This window comes from Micromesistius poutassou (genome assembly GCF_964030765.1).
Source record: "Micromesistius poutassou genome assembly, chromosome: 20".
NCBI classification, from domain to species: Eukaryota; Metazoa; Chordata; class Actinopteri; order Gadiformes; family Gadidae; genus Micromesistius; species Micromesistius poutassou.
Genome location: NC_140290.1, coordinates 9911116 through 9926133, shown reverse-complemented (window position 1 = coordinate 9926133; position 15018 = coordinate 9911116). Strand labels below are relative to the sequence as shown.

Below are 15018 nucleotides of genomic sequence, written 5' to 3'. Positions count from 1 at the left end.
ATGAGTTAAAGAATGAAACAAACGAGTGAAAGAATGAAAGCTTGAAGGAGTGAAAGAGTGAATGAGAAAAAAAACTTGAACATTTACGAATCAAATGACAAAATAATAAACCGATCAAATAATCAAATAAAAAAAAAATGAATGAAAGAAAGAAAAAAAAAGTACCAGAGAACTTAAAAACAAACAACAATTACGGACATTTGCAATCAAAATAAATCCACTTTTTCCACTGACCTCATTGGCTGAGCTGTGCTGCAGGGTGAGGTTGCGGGGGACGGAGGTCATGGCTCTGGGGAGCGTGAAGCCGGGGTCGGAGACCTGGTCCGGCACGATGTAGGTGCAGTTGAGGGCGAAGTCCTCCTCCACCCACTGGCTCATGTCCCGCAGGGACTTCTCTGTCTTCATGGCGCTAGCGGAGTTAGCTAGCCTGCCGGTGTTAGCTAGCTCAGCGGGGCTAGTGGTGATGGTCTTCTGTGGTTTTGAAGGGTCTCTTTGGTTAGCTTTGTGTGTGAGCGCTGTGGTTGCCTTGTGAGGACCGGTCCTCTTAAGTTAGAGAAGCTGTGTGAGCCTCAAAACCTGGAGGAGGAGGAGGGGAGGAAATAAATGTGAATTATTTGTTGTCGTCGTTGTCGTCTTTATGAAGACTTTTTTTTTACTGGCTCAGTTATTAAACAAGCTGAGAATGAACACAATACAAACAATAACAAGACGAGGAAAAAAAAGAAAATTCTAGAATGGATTCATTCTAGTTGTCAATTAGAAATAAAGGAATAAGGAATAAAGAAAAAAGAATGAGGCGATGTCTGCTTCTAAACTCCACCATTTAAATAATTCCTCATTACACCAAATCAATTCCATCTATTGTACCCCAACATAAAAATCTGAAAACACTAAACACACGTTTTCAATGTTTATCTGAATTGGCCGCATTTAATCCCTTAATTTCATTCCAAGTTCATTCCCTCACTCACTCACTCACTCACTCACTCACAGGTGGTTGTTGGCCCACACCCAAACTCACACTACTCTGTTCCTCACCATCACGTGTACACATGCAGGGTACCCCCTCTCAAATGATCCAAGCACTCATTTCCTCCATCACCATTACTCCAAAACAAACCCCCGAAACAAAACAGAAATCCACTCACTTCATCCACATGAATTCATACACTGCTCATCATTCCTCTGTCTTGCTCGTCCCTTTTCTCCTTCTCCTCCTATTGTCCTGGCGGTGTTGCTGATGCCTAGTCCCAATGTCCTCAGTTTAAGTGTGTTAAACGTGTGCGTTCGCTCTCCGTCCGGGTATACACAACACTAACACAACACCAGCCACACACCGTGCCTTTCTCTGCCAGCGGGCGTAAACAAACTAAACCTGCCGCCGCGCAGAGGGCTTTTAAGCCTCAGCCGTTGGCCAATCGCAGTCCACCTGTGGTCATGTGACCCCCACCACCATCTGATATGCTTTTGGAAAACAACATCCGCGATGATGATGAGGATGATGATGATGATGTGGATGCGCACTTGGGACCAACGGGTCTTGAACTTCGGGTCCTGAGCTTGACACACACACACACACACACACACACACACACACAGGTGGCTGGACATATGCATACGCATGCACTCTCTCTCCCCCGTCCCCCCCCCCACCTGCCCTTCTCTCTTGCTTACATATAACACACACACACACACACACACACACACACACACACACACACACACACACACACACACACACACACACACACACACACACACACACACACACACACACACCAACGCATACACACGCCAACGTACACACACGCCAACGTACACCCACACAAAGGCGACTGAAAGGAGGCGTGTGAGTGGCTGAATGGGGCAGATGGTTGGCCTGATGCCTGGCCGAGCGACACTCTGCTGGACTTTTGCTTGGTTTGGCACCTAATGACCAGGCTGCCAGCCCCAGCCCCGCGCCTCCCTGACCTACATCCCGCTTGCGTCCGCACACTGCAACACACACACACACACACACACACACACACACACACACACACACACACACACACACACACACACACACACACACACACACACACACACACACACACACACACAGGCAGGGACACACACACACACACACACACAAACAGGGACGCACAGGCAGGGACACACACACAGGCAGGGACACACACACACACACACACACACACACACACACACACACACACACACTTACACACAGGGACACACACACACACACACACACACACACACACACACACACACACACACACACACACACACACACACACACACACACACTCACAGACACACTCACAGACACACACACACACACACACACACACACACACACACACACACACTTATGAACATATGTAAAGCACACATATATGAACAATCATACACATAAGTCGATGTGTTTGCATAAACACACATTATATAAACAACAACAAATATTTCTGTTTATGTTATTAAAAAATCTATACAAAAAGATTATTTGTGTAACATAATAATTATATACACAATTATTGGTTATATAATAATTGATAAGAAATACAAAAAATAAAAAGATTTCAGAAATATATCAGAAAGAAATCAGTAAAATACGGCAAATAATATACATATATCTTAATTTAAGTTTAGGATGTAAAACTGTATATTATACTCATGTATAGTATGAATCTTCTCCATTTGAACACAGGCGTTCACAGTCATGAACCTGGGCCATGGGGGAAACCCCTTTCAGATGAAGACAGAGCTATTACCCTCCTGACAGCAGTGCGGTGATGCTAACGAGGATGAGGCTGGTGGACAAGGCTTCTGGTTCAACATGCTTCAGCCACTGACACCACAACAGCAACAAGTGCTCAATTGGAACGAGTGTAGTGGTGAATCTGTGGAATCGTCAGTTCTGTTTCAAGTACTAGAAAGTCATACTTGAGTATAAGCTCAGATATTTTTGCTGAAAGTGACTATGGTTAAAGATTTTAATTTTGTTAGGTTGAGACCGCGGGAAATCTTTCAGAGTAAAAGCGAATCATTTAATTTTGTATCATAACAAAGCAAAAGTCGACAGAAATCGTAAAAAAAAAAAAAAGTAAAGTAGAGATACTCCAACAACAACTAAAGTACTGCAAACTTACAACACACAGAGTGTTGTAGAATAAGTCTAGTAGTAGAACCAGTGTTGAAACACAAGGGTATGGTTGGAAATGATAGTATAGTCAGAACAAGCCTATTTGTTGAACCAGTGTTGGAGCACAAGAGTATGGTTGGTGAGTATAGGTTGAACAAGCCTTAGAATAGGTGTACCAGTAGTGCAGCGGGGGGGGGGGGGGGGGGGGGTCTCTAGTCTCCCTCCTACTGGGCTGATTCCTGTCATTTGCAGACTGTCTGAACCAGGGCTCATGGATCAGTGAAGAGGGCTCTGAGCCCCACACACACACACACACACACACACACACACACACACACACACACAATCCGCCGAGGGAATCCCTGCTCGCCTGAAATAGAGTGAGTGTGTGTGAGAGTGTGCGTCTGTGTCTGAGTGTTAGTGTACGTGTCTGTGTGATAGTGCATGTGTGTGTGTTAGTGTATGTGTGTTAATGTGTGCGTCTGTGTGTCTGTGTTAGAGTATGTCTGTGTGTGTGTTAGTGTATGTGTGTCTGTGTTAGTGTATGTGTCTGTGTGATGATAGTGTATGTGTCTGTGTGTCAGTTTATGTGTCTGCGTGTTAGTTTGTGCGTCTATGAGGGTTATTGTATGTGTCTGTGTGTTAGTGTATGTGTCTCTGTGTTAGTGTGTGTGTGTCAGTGTCTGTGTGTGAGAGAAAGCTGGAGGTAGGGCATGAGATTGGAGAGAACCAGACAGAGAGGTTCAGTGGAGAGAGGAGGGTGAGCTCAGCTTTATGGAACCTGTCTGATAAGAGGATAGAGTGTGACGGGCCGGGTCAGGTGCAGTTGCCCGGTAACCGTAGAAGTGGCGGTTGGTCTGCCATGATCATTCTGGCACCGTCGACTCAATAGGTTGCTCATTCCTGACCGGAGACTTTCAACAACTTTCGGTCCCTCTCATTAGTGGCTCGAAAGTTAATGAGCGCTAACGGTAATGAGCCAATTGTAGCTCTAATTGCAGTGATTGAATGGCATTGAGCTAGTGTTAAGCTAATGGTAATGAACAGATGAAGGGAATAAGCTAGTTGTAGAAACAGTAGTATAATTGTAATTGCAGTGAACAGATGAAGGAAATAAGCTAGTGGTAGAAAGCTAACGTAAAACATGGTAGTAGGCCGACAGTAGTAACCCAACGGTAGCGGTCAGCTAAAGGGTTACAACTTCTATTCCAACTAATAAAAGTAGAACTAATAAAAGTAGAAAAAATTAAATCTAAGCAGTAGTCAACTAGAGGCACGCCGGGCCCACTTTCAAACCATAAGACACTCTCTCTCTCTCTCTCTCTCTCTCTTATAAAACATATACAAGTTATGTGTCTATGTTCTCCCCCTCCCCCCTGGTGGTGTTTTCCAGCGTCACATGCAAACACGTGTGGTGCAGTTTGTTGTGATCGGAGCGTTTATGGCCTCAGGGCGCAGTTGACTGGAAGAAGCTACTTCACCTACACGTGAGTCAACGGGGAAAACATCCACACCACCTCTTACACAACACGCTGGCCCGCGGCCAAGACGCCTGCACGGTTGATCTGTTGAGGTTGATAAATACATAACTTTAACCCTAACCCTAACCCTAGCTGTAATTATCTCTCCTAGTGCAGTGCATGTACTTAGAGAGGCATGTACTCAGTGTTGTTACAGAGTCACTACGTTGGAAGAAACTGAAAACAACAACATAGAACACACCTGTTTAGAAGGTCAATGAAAGTCATCCTACTGGTTTCTGTGAAGTGAAGAGGTCCAGACACAAACAAGTATGACATTGCAAAACTAACCCCAACTATAGCTAATGAAACAACAAAATGCCTAATAAAATGGATGAGTAAGAAATAGAAATGAATGAAGGAATAGAAATATCCCTCAGGAAAGATTCCGTTCATGTCAACCGTGTCATCAACGGTGATAATATTATGACCTTCCTTGAAAATTCCAGGTTGGTTTTCAGTCAAATATGTTTTTTATGTAAGACATGAGATGAGTTCAAGTTCAGTTGCAAATGTATTAAAACAACTCAATCTGAATGAATACCATGGAAGTTCCAAAAATTACAAAATTACACTTCTTTTGTTCAATAAACAGCTAGTTTTCCAGAAGAAAAACTGTATAATTATTGTGTTAATACTGTAGATTCTTATACTCCTTGTTTTTCGGAAGTTTTCGAAAAAAATTCTCATACCAGTTCCGACCATGCGCCAGCCCCGCCCTCTTCGGTAGGAAGTAACAACTGTGATGTCATTCCTTCAGGGTGGGGGAACGTTGTTTACAAAGTGCGACGGGATAAGTCCCCCCCAGATCCCTTTAACCAGGGGGATAATCCCACACTGGCTGACCCTTAAATATTCAATATTGCTCTGTTGTTATCTTCTAGCGCGAAGGTAGTTATTGTTTTCCTGGAAATATCTTCCGTATTTCTTGTCTGTAATGCTTTTTCTTTAAGCTCCAGAATAATAACAGGGCCTGTGTTTGTGGGTTGCAAAACATGTAATCAAAGAGTTTAGAGCTTGTTAGCTTTCATATATACTGGACAGGTCTTAATCAATATCACTGCAGTGTACCCACAGAAATGCTTAATAACAGTCAAGCAGGGAAGTATGTTGACATTCTGACCTGATACATCCTTTTTCTAGTGACCTTGTTTTCAGAAACGTCAGCAAGGTCAACATATATAATCCAGGTTTGATTATTTGAAATGTTGAAATCATAATCTTTACATTCAATTATAAACTGTGATGTAAAGATTACGTGAGGGAGAGCGCTGACGAGAGAGAAACATGTGTTTCATCACCGAACAACACAACGAAAAATCTGTCCATTGACCCAGCAATCTCCTGTGGAAGAGACGCCTTCGTCCCCTTATTGTTTTCCTCCTGTTCTTCCTCCTGCCTTTGTTTGATCCGTAAGTAAACCGTTAATCTGGAAGGAGGAGGCCGAATCGAAGCCGCGGGCAGGTCTGTTATTGTCCGGGCTCCTAATGGGCTTATGTTGTGACTTGTGTTGCTTTGAAAAACATCTGGCAGAGATAAAGAAGATGGAGATGAAAACAAAATGATTTATGGGATCAGGGTCCAAGGTTTACTTTTAGCATTTTGTCTTCAAGGAACTGTATTGATGTGTAACCCAGAATTTTTTGAAACTTACTTATTAACTAGAATGATTTCAAATTCCCTACCGGACAAACATATTGGATGTAATTGGATTTAGTCAATTTACTCAATACTATCCTAAATGGAATGTGTTGCGTACAGTAGAAAAGGGTGAATCAAAATTTGATGGTGGTTCTTCAAAATATATATATAGAGGTATAAACAAAGAGACACAACTGTGCCAAGAACCTGGTTTTCCATTTCCAAAAACATGACTTCATTCAACATTTATTGTAAACATGACGGTCAGTCGATTTTCAAAAGATTTTGATGAATTCTAAAAATTATGTGGCTAGCTGTGAACGATGCTAACCATGCAGGCTAATTTTTAAATACATAAATTGGATGTAAAAGCTATCTGAGTAACAGAGCTAATAGCTGACCAAAACAAGAGTGTTCTCTCAGCTATTAAAACAGCACATAGCATCTTCACACCTTTGCCTTTTACAGAAGGGGAAGGATGTTAGCAGTTCTGAAGCCTAGAATTATTATCGGTATCTTTTGCATCGTTCTTGGTAGAATTGTTTAGCACACCACTCAGTTGGGGTGCTATATTTAATATAACCCGCTTTAAAGCTGTTCTGAAAGTTCTCTCTAGCTTTAGATATTTGCATGTTCAAGTTTAAGCCATGAGACAGTTCACTTTGCATTTGTGTGCTACTGGAAATGGCCTTACCAGTATACAGATTAACCACAAACAATACCCTAAGAAACCCTTTGGCTTTTACTGACAGGAAGTTGTTGTCCCTACAGAACATTAGTCAGCTCACATCTGCCAGTTGTCACTCGCTTAGCATAAACTGTTGAGGAACCAAAGTTGGAGCAATTGACAATAAATAAAAGTCTGACTGTCAATATACGTATCTGGAAATATAGCAAATGTGTTTTAGAATTCAGCAATTTTCCGATACCTAACCATTCTGGAAAACAGAAAACAGGACTGGGTTAATCTGTGCTTTGACAAATTATTGAGACCAAGGTTTCTCTAGGTTCAGATATTTTACAGTTACACATTGTTACATAAATATTGATGCTGAAGGACCACCTTTTTTTTGTGTGTGTTACAAATTATCCAAAATTTTAATATGAGACTATAGAACATTTGGTTTTCATCATAACCATACCATAAAAAGAAGAAATAAAACAAGAACATAATCTTTTTTTTTTTTTTTTTTTTGAGTTTTCAAAAAAGGAATCATGTACAGAAAGGACCTCACGCACAAGATCATCATGTGAATATTCAAACGCTAAACAAGCAGAAATGCAAAAGTGTTCAACAAAAACGGCAAATATACACACCGTAGCCTAGAGGCGCGGTAGCCGCAGGCCACACATAAGCTAGGTGCCCATATGTTCTATAGATTTCCCATCTTGATCTGCAAAGAGATCCAGACTTTATATCCCGAACGTGTGCCAACTGTTGTGGATTTGCTAGATTGCGCGCTGAGCATAATGGCTAATTTGCGATTGATAATACCCCCCTCCCTGATATAATCTCCCGATAGCAGTCCACTACTGCGCCGCGTTGATCTCAATCTCGGCACACGCTAATTACACGCCACTCGGGGGTGGACAAACACCCTAATTACTGTCTTAAGAGCCCCACGCCAACCACATGCCAGCCACATGCCAGCCACGTGTACACCCACACAGAGCAGGGCCATATTAAAGCCGGGGGGGGGGGGGGGGTGGGGGGGTGAGACAGGGTTAATGTCCAGTGTGGGGGGCTGCCCAGCAGACCCAATGTACGAGGTTGGAGCGTGGCAGAAGGGGGCATGCTGCCAGGGCAGAGACTGGAGAACTGATGAACTTGGAGGGGAAGGGTCTGAACAGTGGTGTGTGGCTTTTCATAGGAGAATCGATAAACTTTACAGATATTTACCCTGGCTCGTATTGGTTTTGTTCACGTGTGCTGACAGAAAAACCATGGCCGTATCAAAGCGTGCGGGGGGAGATTGGAGGAGTGTGTTTGGGGGGGTGGGGGAGGGATAAGACGGGGATGAGGGCAGCCGGTGGTTAACAGGTGGTCTTATCCTCTGCTGATCGCACCCCCCCCCCACCCCTATCCCCACATACCCCCCCCCCCCTCCAAACACACACTCCTCCAGCCTTGTAGAGGGGGTCTCGTCGACAGAGATCCGTCTGGTAGACAGAGTAGGGGGATTTCAGCCCCAAATCCAACAGATCAATACCAAATTGGGTTGCTAATTAGGGTACCTCTCCTCCCCCCTCCCTCCCTCCTCCCCCTGGCCTGAGACAGGGGGGAGGAGGAGGGGGAGGAGAAGGGGGTCTTAAATTTGGGTAGGGTTTTCCGAAAACCAATAAAGTTGAAAGACAGATAAACAGACAGATGCATGTTTGTTGTGTTGAAGAGGAAGTAGTGTGACTATGACAACGTGGCCGAATTACACGTGACGTTTCAACCTTTCGTGAAGCTTTCATCGACTTTTACGAAGTAAAAGAGAGAGAGAGAGACCGAGAGAGATGAGAGTGAGTGAGAGGAAGAGCCAAGAGAGAGAGAGAGAGAGAGAGAGAGAGACACACACACAGACAGACAGACAGACAGACAGACAGACAGACAGAGAGAGAGAGTGAGAGGGAGAGACAGACAGAGAGAGAAGAGAGTGGGAGAGCCGAGAGAGAGACAGAGACATACCGAGATGATAGCGATAGAGACAGAGACGAGAGAGTGAGAGGGACAGACAGACAGACAGACAGACAGACAGAGAAGAGAGTGCGAGAGACAGAGGGAGACAAGAGAGAGCCAGAGGAGAGAGAGAGCGACAGAGACTGAGAGAAACGAAAGATAGACGGAAAGAGAGGAGAGAGAGGAGAACTTAAGTGGCCGTCAGTGCTGAATCAGAAAAACAAAAAACTTCAGACGGACATGCCTGTTGAGGAGCACAGGAGGAGGAGGAGGAGGAGGGGATACCTCCATCTCTAGAGGGACACTCCCTGCCAGGCTAACCCTCCCCCACTGGCTCCTCTCCCAGGAGATTGGCAAACGGCCGAGGCTTCAGTGATCAGTTTCTCTGACCTCAATCTCATCCTCTTCTCCTCCCCGCCTCCTCTCTTATTTTCTCCCCCCTTTCCCCCACCCCCCCCCCCTTTCCCCCCTTCCCTCCCCTCTTCCCCTCTTTCCTCTGGTCATTATCACTTTGACCTAATTCTCCACATTTAATCTCCTCCTCCTCCTTTTTCTCCTTTCTGCGGGGCTTGCGGACAACAATCAACATGCTAATTGTCTTAAGGCGGCCGGTGTCCACGGCCCCCTCCCCTGCTGCGGGCCCCCTGCGTCACCCGGGGGGCCCCCCTGGTGCATACGGCCAGGCCAGAGACCCCCACAAACTCCCCCACCCCTCTATTGATTCTTGGCATCACCCCACTGGCACTACTGATGAATGATTACTGCCCACTGGTGGCCGACCCAGATGTACGGTTCTCTAGATATCGAGTATATTAAATCATGTATGGCTCTTTCCCTTTCCCCCTCTCTTTGCGTAGGTATCCCTTTGTCTGTCTGTCTGTCTGTGTGCATTGATGGATGGACGGATAGATGGAGAGAGAGAAGGCACACTGTGCTTTTTTAGGCGCCTCAAGCCAGGAAGGTACACTATATTGTGTTTGTTTGCTGTTCTTCCCTTCTGCTAATCCTCTCGAACGCAACGAGGGAAGACGTGGTAAACACGGACAAACACCTTCCCCCCGTCTCCCCCGTCTCTCTCCCCCATCAGCCCCCTCTTTCCCTCTTTCTCGGAACACCATACAAATCCGTACGTGCGGTGGTCATCGTCTCCATCAGATGTATGGGTTTCTATCCACCGACAGAAACCCTGAGTCGGTACATTCAGATCCGGCCAGCATGAAACATCAGCCTCATGTTTCATGTCGGCTGGGAGCAGGCCAATAGGTTTGATGATGAATTGTCTGCGCTGGAAACCATAACCACAGCCATGATGGGAATATACTGTCAGATGGCGGAAGCCATCAGCCATCTGATACCATATCTGGTAAGGAACTTAGACCCATGGGGAAGGAGGTGCCATGAGTGAGTGAGTGAGTTTGAGAGAATGAGTGAGTGAGAGAATGAGGGAGTGAGTGAGAGAATGGGTGTGAGGGAGTGAGTGAGAGAATGGGTGTGAGGGAGTGAGTGAGAGAATGGGTGTGAGGGAGTGAGCGAGTGAATGGGTGTTAAGGTGTGAGTGAGTGAGTGAATAGGTGTGAAGGAGTGAGTGAGTGAATATGTGAATGAGTGAGTGCATGAGAGTGAGTGAGTTTTAGAGAATGGGTGTGAAGGAGTGAGTGAGTGAATGAGTGAGTGAGTGAATGAGTCAGTGAGTGAGTGTTTGCGTGTTGCTCTGAGTGACTGTGTGCTTATTTCTGTGTGTGTGTGTGTGTGTGTGTGTGTGTGTGTGTGTGTGTGTGTGTGTGTGTGTGTGTGTGTGTGTGTGTGTGTGTGTGTGTGTGTGTGTGTGTGTGTGTGTGTGCGCGTGCGTGTGTGCGTGTGACGGTCCACGCATGATTCCTGTGAAACTCTGAGTCAGTTCACTCGGCAGAGGTTATTTTGGTCCCTCACTAACTTCTCTTCCCAAACATCTCCAGCGTCCTGTGTTATTACACCTTAGAGGACGTGTTGGAACCAGCAGGACAAGGACACACTGTGTTCCCCACACCGATAATCTGAATCAGCTAAACTGATCTATGCGAGTCCTTAGATTGGCAGGAAGGCATGGCACTCACCGGCCAATTTAAATGCATCTTTTTCCCCTTGGCCCCTCCTCCCCTGGGCCCCTGGGTCATTCCCTGGTCCCTTGGATGAGCAGCTCCTTCTGGGGGCCTTGGGTCTTTCCCTTCCTCTATAACAGCCCATCTGTCTCTGCCTTGGCCTGGTCCACTTTCTTAGCCGTTAGCATCCAAGATTAGAAATCCCCTTAAGTCTGCTGCAAATTAAGGCACTTATTGCCTGACAGCTGCAGCGATGTTAGGTAAGTGCTGAGGTCATAAGAAACCCTCTCACCGGTAAATATCTGCGCTGTTGACGTTTGTGTTTGTTTGTTGTTTGTTTGTTTGTTTGGGGGCTGCGGCTCTCACTGAGTGAAAGAGTACAGTTCAAATGCAAGGAAGATGCACAAATGAATAGTTATGATATTAAGAAGTGTTTTGTGTTGTTGCCAAGCCTCTGCTACTACTGAGCAGCCACTGATGCGTATCGTATGATGCAATGCTTTTAGACAAGGTTGATTCTGTGGAAATAGTTTCATCACATTGCTGTGTTACCCGTTTGTTTTGTATTACTTTTGTGTCATAACGTACATCACAATAATGAAACATACAACATATTAACAACTAATTACAATGGTACTTATTGTAATGTTGTCACTATAGTTATTATTCAATATTAGTATTTATTTGATATGTTGACCCTGACTAAAAAGTATACCACCAGAACACAAAATCAACAGAAACATTTTCAAAACAAATTTTTCCAGCTAGGCCTTTAATTTGTGACCCTGACTCACTAAACACTTGTCAGTGTGCTCGCCTTCGCTGGACACCCGACCACGAGAGACGAGAGAATGCCTGGCCAAGGTCAAAGGGCGTCTTTACAGCTTATTTCCTCATCAACCCAGTCTCACTTAAGCACCTTAGCTAAATTAGTTGCAAATTAGCCCTCTTTCTAACTCTGGCCTGTGCGCCTCCATAATGCCCCTACCCTCCGATTTGCTGCCCCATGTTGCCAGCTTTATGGATTAGACAGATTAAAATGTCTGTGGCTCTTTTTTGTGTTATTTTCTTCATCTCTCCCTCTGTCTCTCTCTCCCCCCTCTCCTTTTCTCCTCCCTCCTTCTCTTTCTGCCCTCCATTTTTCTGTTAAGCTATTGCTAGCACAGGACAGTTAGTATTTTTACGTTAAAATTGTAATTCTAACTGTAGTGTGATTTAGGAAGTAATTAATCACGGTTTCACTTTTGTTTGTTTTATTGAATTAGATATAAACCTTGAGAACATTTAGCCAGGACAAAACCGAATCTCACTCTGTCGAGATTCTAGATGAACGATGTCTATTACAATCTAAAAAATGCTAGTTCAGCGTTTTGGGTAACATGCTAGCTAGCCACTGTTTTAAATGCTAATTAGCGTTGGTGTTCCACACGAGATCTAACCAGACCCTACATACAACGCAGCATTTAATCAAACGTTTCCAGGAAATTCATCCTGGTCCCCCAGTGGTGCACTGCTGTGAAGCAACAAGCACGCAACAAAAGGGCTCTATAATTATATCATTACATCTCATCTGTTGACATAGTTCCTGGAACTACACAACTTCAAAGGTATGGCCGGAGGCCAAACAAAACAATACACCCGGGCAAATTCTGCAGAATTTTCCCTACTGACAGTTGATCTATTATCATGGTTGCATAAGCCAAGCCAAAACACGTAATATCCATGAGTGAATACAAGAAATGTTTGCTATCAATAGCCCTGTTTAAAGTGGAAACGGTAAAACCTGGTTTGAGGGAAAACAATATATATATATAATATATAATATATTCCTTCTACACCGAAATCTTTCCCAAGTATAGAAAAATATCCCTTAAACTAAAATATTATTTGAAGTTAAAACCTATTTAACCTGAAGGCTTTTCATTGCATTGGCTGTGTGCCTGTGTTTTTTTTTTACCAGAGATGAAGACAGAAGCGGTTACGTCATTGTGTAACCTACAGGATGCACACACAGGTAGGCCAGAGGCTGCGCACACAGACAGTCAGTGTGCACAGACCTTGACCTGTGTGGGCAGTTATAAAGAAATAGAGTTTGTGTCGGGCCTGAAGCAATGTGGTGCAATGCAACGTGTGCAATTAAGCTCAAGGCAACAAGCCCTTTATAACACGAGCTTGAACACATCAGCCTATTCCCGCATTCGAACACTTCTTTCCAACCAGAAACAAGTTTGATCACTATCATCGCCCTCTCAACAGATGTGACGAAACCTTGCACAAAGCTTTCACTTTTCCTTACAGTTGCTTTGTTGTTGTTGTTGCTGGGGCTGAAAGGAAAGACAGAATCCCTTCCATTCTGGAAGACTGCGGGAAGACGGGAAGACGGGAAGACTGCGTGTTTCTGAAGACTGTTCAGTTGTCCCACTCTATTGCTCAGAGGGAGACTAATGCCCGCCAAGTGAAGAACCGCCCTAACAAAGACTTGTTATTGTTACGGCTGTCAGAGGAAGTTGGCGTTGCGATCCAAGTTGGCATTGTCAGAGGTGTGAATACCCTCTCCATTCATAAGCAAGGCGTGTCGACAAACTAACAATTTTACAATACGAACATGCACAAATATACAATAAAATATTAAAATAAAAATTAAAAAAAATAAAAAATATATATATATATATATATATATATGTACACAAAATACATTTGCCCTCCATCTAGATAACTATTACCATGTTGCATGCTCACTCACCCTCCTCTAGCCTTCTCTCTCTTCGCTCTCAATTTATTCTCCCCCTCTCACCATTTTTTTCTCCCCCATGTATTGATCTTTCTCTTGACCATGTCTTCTCCCCCCTCCCTCCCTCTAGGGGGTAGAGCATGACATTAACACTGCAAGGGCTGCAATGGGTTCGAGTCCCAGCGAGGCCCCCCACAAGTTAGGACATGCATGCACTCCCTGTACTGTAAGACTGATAAAAGCCTCACCCAGATGGAACATAAGATTGTGGGCCACCGTATGAGATTGCAGAAGAGGTGGCCGTGGGAACATGTGGTTTTGTCACTGCTGTATGAATGTATTTAGCATAAGAGATACCAGAAGATCCCTTCAAAACTAAATCCCTTGTTAACTCAATCCCTGGGTCCAACTTGTGGAAAACTACTGAAGCGCACGACACGTACATGGCCACTCAGACTTGACTCCCTTCAATGGAGTCGGAGCATTGGTGGTGAATGTCCGGAGGAAGGCCCACCACGTCAGGACCAGGACGTCCTGGGTGAGACTGGAAGAACACTCCGGGGAGGGGAGACGTGCGTGCTGCAGCATGTGCACGGGGAACGTGTATGGAGATCACCACACGTCCACACTGATGGAAATTTACCAATGGGAATTGACCAATTGCCATCGAGGGCTGATGATGCCTAGCGGTCAGCTAGGGATGATGTTTAGTGATTTCTGGGCCGGAGACCGACCACCCGAAGTAGCCGTCAGTCTGACAGTGTCGTATCTCTGTTGTCTGACACACGCTCCAGTGCCCGAGAGAACACACAAACTGTGTTTACTAAGAAACGCACTTCTGCATTTTGGCCCGTTGTGCCATCGCACTTCATTTGTGTATTTTTTTTTATTAAACCTCTTGTCACGACAAGCCGACCGCATGTATGTGGAAGTAGTGTCTCTGCGGTGGGCTGACCGTCATCAGCAGAGGGTTGACTCGGCTGAAAGTGAAATGCCGGCCAGTCAGCGCTTTTGCTCTGGCTTGTCGTCAGTGGTCGGCCGTTCGGGTTGCCGACGGCAACGGCTTGCTTTCTTGCTTGTTTTGTTGTTGCCTTCTTGTTTTTTGTCGAGTGGGTGATTTATAGCTTTTACTTTGTTTACTATGACGGGATGTATTATAAGATCAACTGTCCTGCATGTGTTCATGGTGCGGGGGGAAACCGGGGCATGCGGAGGAAACCCACATGGACATGGGGAGA

The 15018-nt window shown here is 44.9% G+C and overlaps 1 protein-coding gene across 1 annotated transcript in view; it reads right to left on the bottom strand.

Annotated features, from left to right (window-relative positions):
* prdm1b (PR domain containing 1b, with ZNF domain) overlaps nt 1-405 on the bottom strand; it is a gene marked incomplete at its 5' end in the record, with an annotated part of 13850 nt that extends 13445 nt beyond the window's left edge. The window contains one exon of the mRNA XM_084485057.1: nt 235-405. Coding sequence (XP_084341183.1) covers nt 235-405 — 171 coding nt within the window. The remainder of the gene's footprint in view (nt 1-234) is intronic.
* Between the last annotated feature and the right edge of the window lie 14613 nt (nt 406-15018).